We start from the raw sequence: 16,167 nt of genomic DNA, 5'->3' as shown, positions 1-16,167 counted from the left end.
CCAACTTTAGGCATGAAGACCAGCTGGGTGCTTTTGGGCCAATCACCAGGAGATGGTGAGTTCTAGTCCTGCTTTAGGCATGAAAATCAGCTGAGTGACTTTGGGCCAATAACCAGGAGATGGTGAGTTCTAGTCCTGCTTTAGGCATGAAAATCAGCTGAGTGACTTTGGGCCAATAACCAGGAGATGGTGAGTTCTAGTCCTGCCTTAGGCATGAAAGTCAGCTGCGTGACTTTGAGCCAGTTCTTCTCTCTCAGCCCAGCCCACCCCATCAGATTGTCATTGGGAAAACAAAAGGCAAGCACATTGTTTTGAGATGCACACAATAAAGGGGGGCAATCAATCTATTAAATAAATAAATAAAGAGAATGCTCTCCATTTTAGGTGAATACCAAAGAACCTGCTAACATTTCTATACCTCTTTCAACGTCACCATAATTATTTCCTTTTTCTTTCCCTTTCCTTCCCTTTAGGACTTTTCTATGATATCCAGGAAAACTACATCAGGGTCGAGATGGCCTTCCATGAGGCTACCAAGCTCCAGAAGGCCCATCTGCCCAAAGAGAAACCAAGTCCTCCAAGTATAGAAGAAGTACCGGTAACTGGAGGAAAGAAAAAAATGTCATACATGGGGGCTTCACGGGGACAGTCCCTGGTTGCCCCAGAGGAGTCAGGTAAGGTGACAATGCGAGCCACAAACTCTACCACATTCTTCAAAATCAGGGAAAGGAATAGAATTAGAATAGGAATAGAATAAAATAGAAAAATGGAAGGAGAATATAACAGGAATAGAATAGAATAGAATAATGGAATCAGAATGGAATGGAATAGAATAGAATAATGGAATGAGAATGGAATGGAATAGAATAGAATAGAATAATGGAAGGAGAATAGAATAGAATAGGAATAGAATAGAATAGTGGAATGAGAATGGAATGGAATAGAATAGAATAGAATAATGGAATTAGAATATAGAATAGAATAGGAATAGAATAAAATAGAATAATGGAAGGAGAATAGAATAGAATAGAATAGAATAGAATAGAATAGAATAGAATAGAATAGAATAGAATAGAATAGAATAGAATAGAATAATGGAATGAGAATGGAATGAGAATGGAATGAGAATGGAATGGAATAGAATAGAATAGAATAGAATAGAATAGAATAGAATAGAATAGAATAATGGAATTAGAATAAATAGAATAGACTAGAATTATTTATTGGCCAAATGTGATTGGACACACAAGGAATTTGTCTTTGGTGCAGATGCTCTCAGTGTACGTAAAAAGACAAAATACATTCATCAAGAATCATAAGGTTCAACACTTAATGATAGTCATAGGATGCAAATAAGCAATCAAATCATACTAGGAAACAATCAATATAAATCGTAAGGATACAAGCAACAAAGTTACAGTCCTGCAGTCATAAGTGGTAGGAAATTGGTGATAGGACTAATGAGAAGATTAATAGTAATAGTTAATGCAGCCTTAGTGAATAGTTTGACAGTGTTGAGGGAATTATTTGATTAGCAGAGTGATGGTGTTTGGGAAAAACCTGTCCTTGTGTCTAGTTGTTCTGGTGTGCGGTACCTTATAGCATCATTTTGAGGAGAGGAGTTGATGGATATTAATGTCCAGGGTGTGAGGTGTCTGTAGATATTTTCCCAGTCCTCTTTTTGACTTGTGCAGTGTCCAAGTCCTCAGTGGAAGGCAGGTTGGTAGCCATTGTTTTTTCTGCAGTTCTGATTATCCGTTGAAGTCTCTGTCTGTCTTGTTGGGTTGCAGAGCCAAACCAGACAGTTATGGAGGTGCAGATGACAGACTCAATCATTCCTCTGTAGAACTGAATCAGCAGCTTTTTGGGCACTTTGAGCTTCCTGAGTTGGCGCAGAAAGAACATTCTTTGTTGTGCTTTTTTGATGACGTTTGATGTTAGGTGTCCATTTTAGGTCTTGAGATATGATAGAACTTAGAAATTTGAAGGTTGGGTCATTTAGTGACCGTTCAAAGTTACACCACCACTGAAAAAAATGTGACTTTTTCACATGTATGACCTTTGCCTCGTAAATCTCATGACCCCATGGGCACGAGATTTACATTCAGAGGCTTGGCCACTAACTCCGATTTATGATGGTTGCAGTGTCCCAGAGTCCTGTGATCTCCTTTGGCGACCTTCTCACCAGCCAAGTCCATGGGGAAGGCAAATTCACTTAAGGACCGCATGACTAACGGAAGAACTGCGGGGATTCACTTAACAAAAGTGGCGAGAAGAGTCGTAAAATGGCAGCAACTCGCTTAACAAATTTTTCACTTAAGAACATAAATTTTGGACTCCATTGTGGTTGTAACTTGAGGACTACTTGTATAGGAAAAAGCATGGTTGGCCAAGAATGTTTGCAATAAGGCCTATTCTGAGCTGCTGCTCCCAATGTTCTTGAGGTCAGGGGTCTCCCCCCCCCCCCCACCTTGGCAACTTTACAACTTGTGAACTTCAGTTCCCAGAATTCCTCAGCCAGCCGTGCTGAATTCGGGAAGTTGAAGTCCACAAGTCGTAAAGTTGCCAAAGTTGGAAAGTCCCGCTCTTGATGGACCTCCATTATGACGTTGTGACTACAAGGAAAAACCCAGGTAAAATTAAGCTTCCTTTTCAGCCCGTCCTCGTGTTCCACTCCCCCATTTCCATTGCTAGTGGAATATAACATTTATTATTTTTTTAGATACATTCATAGATGGAAAAGGAATGCGGTGGCTCAGTGGCTAAAATGCTGAGCTTGTCAATCAGAAGGTTAGCAGTGGTTCGAATCGCTAGAGCCACGTAACAGGGTGAGCTCCCGTTACTTGTCCCAGCTTCTGCCAACCTAGCAGTTCGAAAGCACGTAAAAAAGGCAAGTAGAAAAACAGGGACCACCTTTGGTGGGAAGGGAACAGTGTTCCGTGCGGCTTCGGGAGTTGAGTCTGCCGGCCAAATGACTACAGAGACGACTTCGGACAGCACTGGCTCTTCGGCTTTGAAATGGAGATGAGCACCGCCCCCTAGAGTCGGGAACAACTAGCACATACGTGCGAGGGCACTCTTTACTCTTACCTACAGATGGAAAACAGGGATGGGTAAAACATTTTGAGTTTGAACAATTTCCACTGGAAAGTTCCTGCTTTGAGTGCAGAACGGTGGTTTTGAAGGCGAAAGGCTGAGTCGGTTTTTCTATTATGACCTCGCGTTGTTTTCACATCCAGGATAGAGCGCTTTGTACTTCCAATCAAAAGCTTCAGATCAGGGTGGCAGCTGAGACTCAAAAGTCTTTTGCACAGCCCGATTGCAGATTTGTAAAATGAGTGAGATCTTTATTTATTTATTTTTTGAGGTGGGATCAAAATGTACCCAGGCCTTTCTCTTCACTTGTAGATCTTTCCGTTCTTGCTCAGCTGCCAAATTTCTGGATCGCAACACCAGAGTAATTCAGCTGTGCCTTCCAAAGTAGCCAGATGTCATCCTTTCACCTTTATCCTGGCAATGTTGAGTGCTGCAGCCTTTCTATTGTTTCCATGGAAACCTCTCTGCATTGAGAAATAGAGTGCCTGGAGTCCAGCTTAAATTTGATATTTACTGTGTAAGGTTATGGATTCAGGAGGCAAGGTTCTGAAATTAGCCTCTGTGTTACCCCCTCCCTGGCAACAGCAATCGCAGTTAGACTTATATACCACTTCACAGTGCTTTACACAGCGGTTTACAAAGTCAGCCTCTTGCCCCCAACGATCTGGGTTCTCATTTTACCCACCTCGGAAGGATGGAAGGCTGAGTCAACCTTGAGCTGATCAGCTGATCAGGATCGAACTGATGGCAGTGGGCAGAGTTAACTTGCAATACTGAATTCTAACCACTGGAATGGATGGATGGATGGATGGAAGGAAGGAAGGAGAAAAGGAAGAGCATTAGCAGTAGTACTTAGACTTATATACTGCTCCACAGTGATTTACATCCCTCTCTAAGCAGTTTACAATGTCAGTATGTCACCCCCAACAATCTGGGTCCTCATTTTACCAACCTCAGAAGGATGGAGGGCTGAGTCGACCTTGAGATGGTCAGGATCGAGCTGCTGGTAGTTGGCAGAATTAGCCTGCAATACTATCTTCTAACCACTGCGCCACCAGGGCTGTGACGTAACCATCCTCTGCTACCAAATGTGATGTTCCTGTGGGTCGTCCATGAGGCCAATTTTGAGAAAAGACAGGACACGAACTTTCTCGAGATGGAGCGACCCCAATTGGGGGTCTGAGAGCCCCTTTTATTGAGATAGGACAAAGGCAGGAGGAGCAATAGCATGTGCTTAAAAACAGCCTGTAAAAGTACAATTTCTAATCTACTGCTCAGTCTATATATGGTTAAATCCTGGACGTCAATGGTAGGGCACATATCAGAATGTTATGTTATACATTATCAGGATGTTATGGAGTTTTAGGAGTTTGTTTTCTCCTGTGTGATTCAGCGTGGCTCTGCAGGCCCTAGTATGAACTAGGCCATGGGGGACACACACCTGCACAAGGAACTATATTACAACACAGGGCATCTCAAACCCACTATCCTGCGTCTAGGAAAAAGCAATCTGGAAAAACAAAGATAATGATTATTGAATTATTAGGGCCAGAAGGGACCTGAACCCCATGCCCAAGGCGGAAGACATTCTCCCATCCCAGACAAATGGTTGTCCAGTCTATTTTTGAAAATCTCCAGCGATGAAGCAGTCACAACTCCAGGAAGCGAACTGTTCCATTGATTCATTGTTCTCACCACCAAGAAATTTCTCCTTGGGAATTGGCTGATGTGTGACAGTCAATGAAGAGCTCTTACCAGAACACTGGAGTTGTTCCTATGGATTCCCTTGGCCAACAAACCGCGCGGCCCATAAATTAACTCAGAAAGTTAGCTGCATTCCTGAGTAGTGTTACACTCATTGTAAACTGGTCGACTGGAAGGTCAACAGTTTGAGACCCGAGCACTGTGTGATGGAGTGAGCTCCCATTTCTTGTGTTCTCACCTAGGCTTCCTGAGAAAGCATAAATCACAATATTAGTCCCAAAAACTTCCTATTATTTAGACGGCTGTGAATTATGGTCATCCACAAACAGCCTGTGAAGATTCCGACAGATGTCTGCTTAATTTGACGCAGTCTTTCAGGGTAATGTTGATAAGCGCCCACCTTTATCTCCCTTGAAACGCTGCCAGAGATCTAATTGCCAATTAGTTTTGCAAGGCCAAATGTAGCACAGAGACCAACAGGACTTCTCAGAGCTTGAACCGACTATATGAACTAATTGCTTCCTGCAAAGGCTCATGTCCGTTTGCTCCTCTTTTATGTCTTATGGGAGGGGCCAATCATCTCCAAGCCTTACTCCCAAGTCGCCCATTTTTCTTAATTGTTCTTGCCTTCTGGCAGCTCTGCGCATGCGCACACTGGGAACAGGCTCACACTGTTCTTCTGCCTCACTGATGTCAGACTCCAGAGGCTCCAGAGACAGCACATTACTCCCAGATGGCCCTGGCCCCCTCTCTGCCTCTGATGCAGAGCCCTCGTCTGAGCCTTCCCCAGACTCCAGGACAGACCCATGTTCCTCCCTAATCTCCTCATCATCCAACTCCGCTGCCAGCTCCACAGGCCGCCAGCGAACCACAACACCTTGCCCCAGTTTCTGCCCACCTAGCAGTTGAAAGCATGTAAGTGCAAGTAGATAAATTGGTACCACTTTGATGGGAAGGTGACAGCATTCCGTGCACCTCATGTATAGTTATGCCGGTCACATAACCAATGGAAACATCTTCAGATAACAATGGCTCTCTCTGCTGGGAAACGGAGATGAGCATCGCCCCCTAGAATTGGACATGACTGGAGAGAGGAAATATTTTACCTTTTACCATTTAGATTTTAGCCTAGATGTGGTGGTGGGGACTTTCTGCCGAATATAGTTCTGCCATCCAGTGAAAGAGGCTGGTCAAATCAGGAATGCTTTTGTGACGCATAGGGGTTGGTTTCCTTTTTATCTCCAGACGACTCTCCAGAAGCCGCAGTGAAAATCCAAGCAGAGTCTCCCGAAGCAACCAGCTCCGTTCGTGCACACGAAGAGGATACCATACACAAACCGTTCAAGAGGTTGTCCGTTACACCCAGTAAATTTAAGATGAGCACTCAGAGAGGTAGGCGGTCGTAGGGAATAGCTAGAGCAGGAGTCGGCAACCTTAAACACTCAAAGAACCACAAAGGTCCTAACCGGAAGCCCCCCTTTCAATTCTGGAGCTGGCCAGGAGTCCGGTTCCCCCACCATAGAGTCTCCTCCTAGCACAGGATACTTTTTCCTCTACCTGTCCTACCTGAAAGCCCTATCAATTGTGGCACCGACCGGTGACAGGGAACGACAGCAGAGGGATGAAAGAACCACATGCGGCTCTTTGTGAGGGCCTCCCCTTTCATGCCCCAAAAAGTGCTTTTCCAAAAGGCACCTAGGTTTTCTTGGATTTCTTCTGTTTCTGGAATGAGAAGTGAAACATTTTTGTGGAAGAAAAACTCCCAAGAAAGCCCAGTTGCCTTTTTAAAAAACATCTTTGGGACAACCGTGACCTGGATGATGGAGAATCTCCATGAACACCCCTCCTTTCATCTTTCATTCAGATTCCACCCCTGTCGCTCCCTCTCATCTCAGTATCGCCTTGCCATCCAAGGGGTTGCATTCAGGGGTGGGATTCAGCCGGTTCTTACTAGTTCACCCAACCAGTTGTGGCAAGAACCAGCTGGTCCCACCCACCCCTCCCCTCTCAGGAGTCTCCATGCGGCCCGTTCATCCTGCCAGGTAAGTGCAGGGCCCGCACAGAGGATCTGGGAGGGTGAAAAATGGGCGTCCTGAAAGTCCAGAAAAAAGCCCTGTTTCTGGCCTCCAGAAGTCCTGTGGAGCCTGCGGGAGGCGAAAAAGTTCCGGAAGTCCAGAAATGTACCTGTTTCTGGCCTCCAGAGCCCGGCAGAGGCCGTTTTCACCCTCCCGGAGGCTCAAAAAAAAGCCTCTGGAGCCTGGGTGGGAGAAAACGCCCCCCCCCCCCCCCGCCATGGTGCAGGACGCCAAATAGCCATACTCCCCAGCAACTGGGCAGAGAACTGGTTGCTAAAAATTTTCAATCCCATCCCGACCTCTGTCCCTCCCGCTCACCTCAGTATCCCATTTAGCCAAATCCTTCTCAAAGGCTGCTTAGCCGCAGCATAAGCTGGGGTTGGGTGGGCACAGATTGGCCATAGCAGCCTTGCAATGTTGTGCTGGACGTCCTGCTCCATTGGGTCTCCCCTTTCCACATCATACATACACACCCAAGGCCCAGAGTTTGCAACGCAATGCCGCAAACTGTACTTGTCACTCTGATGAAAGTGGCAAGAGCTTGCTGACCCTGCTGCACAACTTGAGGTCCAGCTGGAAACTCAACACAAGCCTGCAAAACAAGGTTCCAGAACTGAAATTCCATTAACTAAGCACTAGGAATAAAGAAAAATGGCTGATTCTCTGTTCCCAGATAAGGTAAAGGAAAGTAAGGTAAGGTGGGTTGAGATGAAATGAGACAAGCTCAGCATCTTAGCCATTGAGCCACCGCGTCCCTACTATACACATACATATGCTCTATCTATCTATATCTCTATAATCTATATATCAGTATATCTATATCTATCTATCTATCTATCTATCTATCTATCTATCTATCTATCTATCTATTGATATCTCTATATCAGTATATCTATATCTATATCTATCTATCTCTATAATCTATATATCAGTATATCTATATCTATCTTATCTATTTATCTATCTATCTCTCCATATCTCTATATCTCCATATCTCTATGTATATTTATAATCTATGTATGTATCAGTATATCAATCTCTCTCTATGTCTCTATAATCTATATATCAGTATATCTATCTATCTATCTATCTATCTATCTATCTATCTATCTATCTATCTATCTCCATATCTATATCTATCTATACCTATAATATATCTATATATCAGTATCTATCTATCTATATCTCTATATCTGTATATCTATGTATCAGTATATCTATCTATATCTCTATATCTCTCTATATCTCTATATCCCTATAATCTATATATCAGTATATTTACAGTATATCTATCTGTGTGTGTGCATGCACACACACACACATATTAATCACAGATTTAGAATACATAGTGGAAAAAAGAATCTTGAGAATTAACAAGATTGATACTCTATGGTACAAAGCTATTCCAGAATCACATTGTTATGCTACGAATATTGTGAAGCCTTCTCCCAGAAGGTAACAAGGAAAACCAGTCATGAAGAGGATGTGTTGCATTCCTGACAATACTCAGGACCCTGGTCAAGCATCGCATATTATGCCATGTCCTGGATAGAAGGAAGTGAACTGCCAATAACCATTTCTGCTGTCCTCACCACTCTCTACTTAGCCATCGTGTCTGATGCAGTAACATTTCCAAACCACACAATAACACAGTACGACAGGATGCTTTCAATCGTCCCTCTAGAGAAAGTAGTAAGGGCAGAGGAAGGAAGATGTGCTCTTCTCATGCAGGAAATGCAGGCGCTGCTGTGCTCGCTTCATCACTGTCTCACTGTTGAACGACCAAGCTGACCTGCTATTTCAGTGTTTACCTCAAATTCCTTGCTCTCTTGTTTCATTTCAGAAATGCCCAAACCTGCTGCAGTTGCATTTGAACCAGAGCTGAGCCTGCTCATGGTGTCCCCTCAAACCACCTCTATTTTCATGGAAACAATAAAATTCCTCTTGGATGTCAATGCCCTTCAGGTGAGTCAACCGTGGGTCAAACGAGGCGGGAGAAAGCCTGGAAAACATTTAGGTGCATCGATTTAGGAGTTACCAAGAGCACATCCATTGGGATAACAGTCAACCCTCCTTTTTTCCATCACAGAAGCAGAGGGGGCCAGGATTAAGGTTACATGAATTTGTTTTGTGATATTTGAGGGGTGGGGTGGGGGTGTGTGATTTGTTAAGTGAGTTTTGCCCCGTTTTGTAACTTTTCTTGCCACATTCAACCCTAAATTGAAGATTTCCTGTAGCTTCTGTGAAAATTGGGCTTACTTGTTTCTCTCCTCTTCACTAGAGGCAGGGGAGGCGTGGCCTCACCAGTCATAAGGGAAAGGAAAGAATTTTAAAGAATTTTTAAAAAATAATTAAAGCCAAGGTAATTGCTGCCAGATTCTAAGTCACAGTGACTTGGAATAGTGCTTAGTGTTAACTATAGGAGGAAGCGAGAGAATTAGGGGCCTCCTATGCATAAGCAATTTTTCACCTTTTAAGAGTTAAGCAAGGGTTAAAAAGCGAAAAATTTCATATGCAAAGAAGGCATGTGTTCTCTCGCCTCCTGTAGAGGGCATTTTTTAGAGGCTTTTTAGGGTTCTCTGGGAACAACTAGCTCAGTCTGACTCAGAGCTCTGGCAGAACCACGTTGCCTTTTCAAACACACAAACACACACAAACACACACACCTGGATAAAAATATATAAGCCCAGCTTCACTGATTACAACGTGATTCACCTGCAATCAAAGGCTCCGATCGGAAGGCAGCAGGGGAAGGGGGGGGGGGTATGGCAGAGGAGCTGCTTTCAAGCCTTTGGAAAATATATCTAATCCAACTTCTGTGTTTGTGTTTGTTTGAGAGTGAGTGAGTGAGTGAGAGAGGGATCCAACTTCTCTGTGTGTGTGTGTCAGTTTGAGAGAGAGGAGAGGGAGGGAGGAGGGGGAGGGAGAAGAAAAAGAATGGGAAAACTTATTTTGCAAGGGGGGAAAATGCTGTCGCTTTAAATTGGAACTGAGCATGCCTGGCTGTGGAATTCTGGGAGTTGAAGTCCACAAGTCTAAAAAGCTGCCTCACCAGCCGTAAAGCTCACCGCACGTCACTGATCTATCTACCTACCTACCTATCTATCTATTTCCGGCACCCAGAACCTGGATATGATTTTTCAACATTTGTCGGGCCAGCAGTAATCTTTCTAAATTACATAGCTAATTGCCATTACTTCTCGAATATCAATCCCTTTTCCCTTTCTCTCAGCTTCATCATAGTTATTTCCCTTTTCTCTCTAAAAGCCTTTTCCCTAGCAATGAAACTGGGTAGAACCGAGAGCTTGCTGTGCAGCCAGAAAAAGCTGCCACCGCACTGATATATTGCTCTGAATCTCTCCACTCTCTTCTCTGCTCTGTCGCCTGGGCTCAGCAAATCACCGTCTGGATTGCAGACAGAGCAAAGGCATCCTGGGGACAGGCAGCGGGTTCCTCAAGCTGTTTTATGACACTAATGGGGGAAAAAAAGAATACTTACATCCAGTTTTGGTCAGCATGTTACAAAAATGGTGTTAAGACCCTGGAAAAAGTGCAGAAAAGAGCAACTAAGATGATTAAAGGCCCGGAGACTAAAACCTATGAAAGATGGTTGCAGGATTTGGGTCTGGCTAGTCTAGAGAAAACAGGGATGCAGTGGCTAAGACACAGAGCTTGTCGATCAGAAAGGTCGGCAGTTCAGCAGTTCGAATCCTTAGTGCTGCCTAACTGAGTGAGCATTACAATGAAGCATAATAAGTTTCAGTGGGGCGGTGGCCTAGAGATTGAGCTCTCACCTCACAATCAGGGGGGCTGTGAGTTCGATCCTAGGTAGAGGCAGATATTTCTCTCTCTGGACACAATGAGACTGCATCTTCTGGTAAAAAAAACCTCCATATTGGCGAAAGGTAAGGGCATCCGGCCATTAAACACTCAGCTCAATTCAGTTGCCCAGACTCCACTGCGCAAGGGATTATGAGGTCATTAAAAGAAGATGAATGAAGCATAATAAGTTGGCAAATTAATCAGTCTTGGCGCAGTCTGTGTTTTTAGCAGATTTGAATCAGTTCTTTCCAGACTCTGCATTCGTGATGAAGAAATTGCTTTGTTAGTTCAAAGAACTAGAAACGTTAATCCAAGAAACTCCTAGCTGCCGAAAACATTGCTCAGGGAGGCCTCCCTCTCCTGCTCCCATCAATAGGGCAAGAGGCAGCCCCTAGGATACTCCTAGGAGTAGGAAAACAAAGACTAAGAGCAGCAAGGGAGGACACTAGGGGGATTTCAATGGTCGTGCAGCAATGACGCAGCCAAGGGTTGGCTCTCTCTTTCCAGTTTGTTCACAGGGCGCTGGCGCATGAGTTGATCTCCCCCCAAGGAGGCCCCAGCTGTGATTATTACTTGGTGCTGGCCCAGACGTATATGCTCAAGAAGGAATATGAGCAGTCAGAAGAGAGCTTGGAAATGGCTTTGCAGATTGATTACCTGGTGCGTACCTCTCATTAGCACTTTGGGACTCTCTAATTACCCAACTAGAGTAACTTGATTGATTAATTGATTGATTGATTAGATTAGATAAGATTTGTGTGCCGCCCTCCTCATCCAGTGGCAACTCTGGGCAGTTTACAAACATTAGAAGATTTCTCTGTAATATTCAAACTCCCAAACAGAACATATCAGCTCAGGGATGCCATATATTTATTCTTTCCTTTCATCACACTGCAACGATTGCAGTTTTTTTCTACCCTACATCCATGGTGCCCTCAGTGCCTATATTTGAATGTATGGTGGCATCACATATAGCTTTTATGTAAACTGAGAGCTTATGCACTGAAGACAAATTCCTTGTGTGTCTAATCACACTTGGCCAATAAAGAATTCTGTCCTGTCCTGTCCTATTCCATTCCATTCCATTTCATTCCAATATTCTATTCTATTCCTGATTCTGTTCTGTTCTACTCTACTCTATTCTCACCCACCTACACACATACACACTGATATGATATCTAGGCATAAACATAAGTGAGACCCCAAGTGGCAAAACAGCAATCTGCAGAACTGCTAGGAACTACTACTCCCCTACTCTACCAATCAACCCCCTTTATGCTAGTGGGTAAGGGACAGCCCAGTTTTGAGCAAAGTTGTGGGGGAAATGATTGGGAGGCCAATTGCCAGGAACTCACTAGAGCAGTCTTTCTCAAGCTTTCCAATTTTGTTGACTTCAACTTGCAGAATTCCCCAGCCAGCCATCTGGGGAATTCTGGGAGTTGAAGTCCATGTATCTTAAAGTTGGCAAGGTTGGGAACACTAGAGGTAGCTGATTCTGCTGTCCTCGTTGTAGCCATCCTGAGCAGAAATGCTGTGAAACTAAAGTTTAGGCTTCCTCATCATAGCTGAAAATCACTATTAATATTAGCCTCCCTAGATATCTATGGAGATTCTCAGTCATCCAGGTCAGGGTTGTCTCAAAGTGCTTTTTTTTCCTCAAAAGGCAACTGAATTTCATTTTTTCCTTGAAGACGTTTTGCTTCTCATCCAAGATAATCTGGATGACTGAGAATCTCCATAGATATCTGTTGTGGCTCAGCAGGAGCTGTTGGAGCTGCCACCAGATTCCGACACCGAGGGGCCCTATGAGTCGGCTCTAGAGGATGTGGAGGACCCTGGACAGGATTCTAACTCCGAGCAGGGCGCAGAGAGACTGGTTGGTCACCAGGTGGGCCTGAGCCTTGAACCAGTGGGGAGGAGACAAGGGAGAGTGATCCAGAAGCCAGCAGTGAGTTGTTCCTGGATGCACGCCATCGAAGAGCTACTAGGTGTCAGGAACAATTATGCAATTATAGGAGGTAATTGCGCTCAGCTGGTGGTCATTAGGCTCCTCTCCAGACGCTAAAAAAGACTGCTTGGGACATGCCCCTTTGGCAGAAGTCAACGCATTGACTAAAGAGAACTGTTGTAACTAACTTGGCAGGCTGGATTGCTGCCACGGTTTGTCGGAGTTGCTGCCAAGGTCCTTATCTGTTTGTTTGCTTGGCTTTCAGCCACCAAAATTTTGGTCTTGCTATTAAAGGACATTCTAGTTAAGCTTGTCTCGGCTTTCATTACTAGACGGAGGAGGGGATCAGAACATATATCTAGAGAGGCTAACATTAGTAGTGATTTTAAGCTAGGATGAGGAAACCTAAACTCTTTAGTTTCACAGCCATTCTGCTCAGGATGGCTAGATATGTTCCAACTCAGAGAGGCAGATGGACCAGTTTTATTCTAGAGCATCTTCTCATCTAGTGGGTTACAATTCTAGAATTATCCTGCTTCTTGGATAGTATAAGCTCTCCTTTGTCAACATCCCCAAGAATCTTAATTATTTCAGAATTTTCGACTCATCATCCCCATTACCTACTTAGCTTTTAAGGGGAAAAGTATTGATTCCACCAGGATGATATAAGGCCTCCTGCCTTGATCAGAGGGTTGGACTAGAAGATCTCTAAGGTCCCTTCCAGCCTCATCATCCTATGATTCATTGCCAGCTTCTACGGGTCATGATTAACCCCTTGCTTTCTCTGCAACCTCTCTAGAATCCAGAGGTTTGGGCTCAAAAAGGCCATCTCTGCTATTTGACCGGGAATTTCAGTGAAGCAAAGTCCTGCTATGAACGCACCATCAGTTTTGTGACGGACGCGAAGGATATGCATACGGTGTACCTGCGATTGGGTTCCATCTATCTGGAAGGCAAGGAGGTGAGAAGGTAGTAGAAATGGGACCAACAAGAAGATCCTGGTGGATTCCTTGCCCCAAAGAACTTCGATGGGCAGAAACATTGTCTCAGTTCCCCATAAGTCCAGAAGGCCCCAATTCTGCTGTTATCGAGAAGAGCCATTAAGACCTGGTTCCAATAGAAGAGAACATTTGCAGCTCAGGGTTGAACTGTAGGGTCCTTGGAACTTGTTTCCTTGCTGAAGACATTTCATGACCCAACTAGGTAACATCACCAGTCCTAGGAGGGAGTGGGATTTGCTCTCTGTTTATATGTAAATGCCAATAGAAGAGACTATTTGTACCTCGGGGTTGAACTAGGGAGTCCTTGGTGTTCTCTGAACTTGACTGTTTTCTTGCAGACATTTCATGACCCAGCTAGGTAACATCATCAGTGCTTTGAAGGAAATGGGATTTGCTGTCTTTATATAAAAATGGCTTTCCCTGTCAATATTGATTGGAGCGTCCTTGGTGGCTGTTTGATTAGGCTTTTGTTTATTGAGTTGGTAGTTCCTTGGTCCTTCTGCACCCAGGGGAGACCCCCCACTTCATCAATTTTCCATGTTTTTCTTTTAAGTTTTATTGATTGGATTGTCTCCATTTGATCATTGTGAACATCCAGATTTGTTGAGAGCAGAGAATAAATAAGTAAGTAAGTAAGTAAGTAAGTAAATGAATGAATGAATGAACCATCACCCAAGGAAAGATGTGATAGCAGACCTGTTCTTGGAGGCCTTCAGAGCAAGAAAACGGACTAGGAAGTTTGAAAGGGAGTAGATGTACCTTGGACTCGGTGGCTCAGTGGCTATGAACTTGTCGATCAGAAAAGTTGGTAGTTTGGCGGTTCAAATCCCTAGCGCCGCATAAAGGAGTGAGCTCCCGTGACTTGTCCCAGCTTCTGCCAACTTAGCAGTTTGAAAACATGTAAAAAATGCAAGTAGAAAAATAGGAACCACCTTTGGTGGGAAGGTTAACAGCCTTCCGTGTGGCTTTGGCGTTTAGTCATGCTGGCCACATGACCACGGAGATGACTTTGGACAGCGCTGGCTCTTTGGCTTTGAAACGGAGATGAGCACCGCCCCCTAGAGTGGGGAACGACTAGCACGTAGGAACTTTTACCTTTACTTTTAGTTGTACCTCATCATCTGTGTTGTGCATTTTGTCCAGTTACATTCCCCGGGACTTCAGATATTTCAGGAGTACAGCAGAGTTGTGCAAATCTTTCTGCCCTCCTATGATTGTGAGCTACAAGTGAACCTTTCAAACACTTTCAGCTCAGAGCACAACCTGTCTGTCTCTTTGGGGAGTGTTGTTTTCACTTCAGTCTGTTGGAGAATTCTGATCAGGTTCCGAGTTCTACATCTGGATTTGTGTTTTGTGAGTTGTGATTCAGTAACTATTTTCTTTTAAAACGTTCAGTCTGGCCTGCACAACCGGAGGGAGTGTTCCTGTCCCTGCTGCTGTTGGCTTAGACTCAATAGGATAGGATAGGATAGCATAGGATAGCATAGGATAGCATAGGATAGCATAGGATAGCATAGGATAGCATAGGATAGCATAGGATAGAATAGGATAGAATAGGATAGAATAGAATAGAAGTTAGAGAATGGAGTAGAATAGAATAAGAGTTAGATAATAGAATAGAATAAGAGTTATAGAATAGAATAGAATAGAATAGAATAGAATAGAATAGAATAGAATAGAATAGAATAGAATAGAATACTTTATTGGCCAAGTGTGATTGGACACACAAAGAATTTGTCTTTCGTGCAGATGCTTTCAGTGTACATAAAAAGAAAAAATACATTCGTCAAGAATCATAAGGTGCAACACTTAATAATAGTCATAGGCTACAAATAAGCAATCAAATCATATTAGGAAAAAATAAATATAAATCATAAGGATACAAGCAACAAAGTTACAGTCATGCAGTCATAAGTGGGAGGAGATGGGTGATAGGAATGATGAGAAGACTAATAGCAGTGCAGACTTAGTAAATAGTTTGACAGTGTTGAAGGAATTATTTGTTTAGCAAAGTGATGGCATGTGGGGGGCGTCCTTGTGTCTACCGGTAGTTGTTCTGGTGTGTAGTGCTCTATAGCGTCGTTTTGAGGGTAAGAGTTGAAACAATTTATGTCCAGGATGTGAGGGGTCTGTAAATATTTTCACAGGCCTCTTTTTGACTCATGCAGTATACAGGTCCTCAATGCAAGGCAGGTTGGTAGCCATTGTTTTTCCTGCAGTTCTAATTCTCCTCTGAAGTCTCTGTCCGTCTTGTTGGGTTGCAGAACCAAACCAGGCAGTTATGGAGGTGCAGATGACAGACTCAATAATTCCTCTGTAGAACTGAATCAGCAGCTCCTCCGGCAGTTTGAGCTTTCTGAGTTTTAGAGGAATGTGATGGTTGTGTATTGGCCCAAAATAGCAGATGATTCAGTGTTGGCTGTCTATTGTGGACACTACACTATTACTGGAGGGTAAATAAGAAATTGTTGCAACCAATTAGCTAATTAATTGCTAGTGCTGTTAGTACCAATATACACTG

The 16,167-nt window shown here is 43.8% G+C and overlaps 1 protein-coding gene across 1 annotated transcript in view; it reads left to right on the top strand.

Annotated features, from left to right (window-relative positions):
* CFAP70 (cilia and flagella associated protein 70) overlaps positions 1 to 16,167 on the top strand; it is a 57,047-nt gene that overhangs the window by 33,091 nt on the left and 7,789 nt on the right. Inside the window, exons 18-22 of the mRNA XM_087728660.1 lie at positions 474 to 674; positions 6,046 to 6,192; positions 8,719 to 8,840; positions 11,205 to 11,357; positions 13,445 to 13,606. Coding sequence (XP_087584786.1) covers positions 474 to 674; positions 6,046 to 6,192; positions 8,719 to 8,840; positions 11,205 to 11,357; positions 13,445 to 13,606 — 785 coding nt within the window. The remainder of the gene's footprint in view (positions 1 to 473; positions 675 to 6,045; positions 6,193 to 8,718; positions 8,841 to 11,204; positions 11,358 to 13,444; positions 13,607 to 16,167) is intronic.

The sequence above is a fragment of the Thamnophis sirtalis genome, unplaced genomic scaffold (genome assembly GCF_051295495.1).
Source record: "Thamnophis sirtalis isolate CommonGarterSnake01/CBP01778 unplaced genomic scaffold, rThaSir2_p1.2 scaffold_14, whole genome shotgun sequence".
In the NCBI taxonomy this organism is placed as follows: Eukaryota; Metazoa; Chordata; class Lepidosauria; order Squamata; family Natricidae; genus Thamnophis; species Thamnophis sirtalis.
This window is presented reverse-complemented; position numbering and strand designations above follow the sequence as displayed.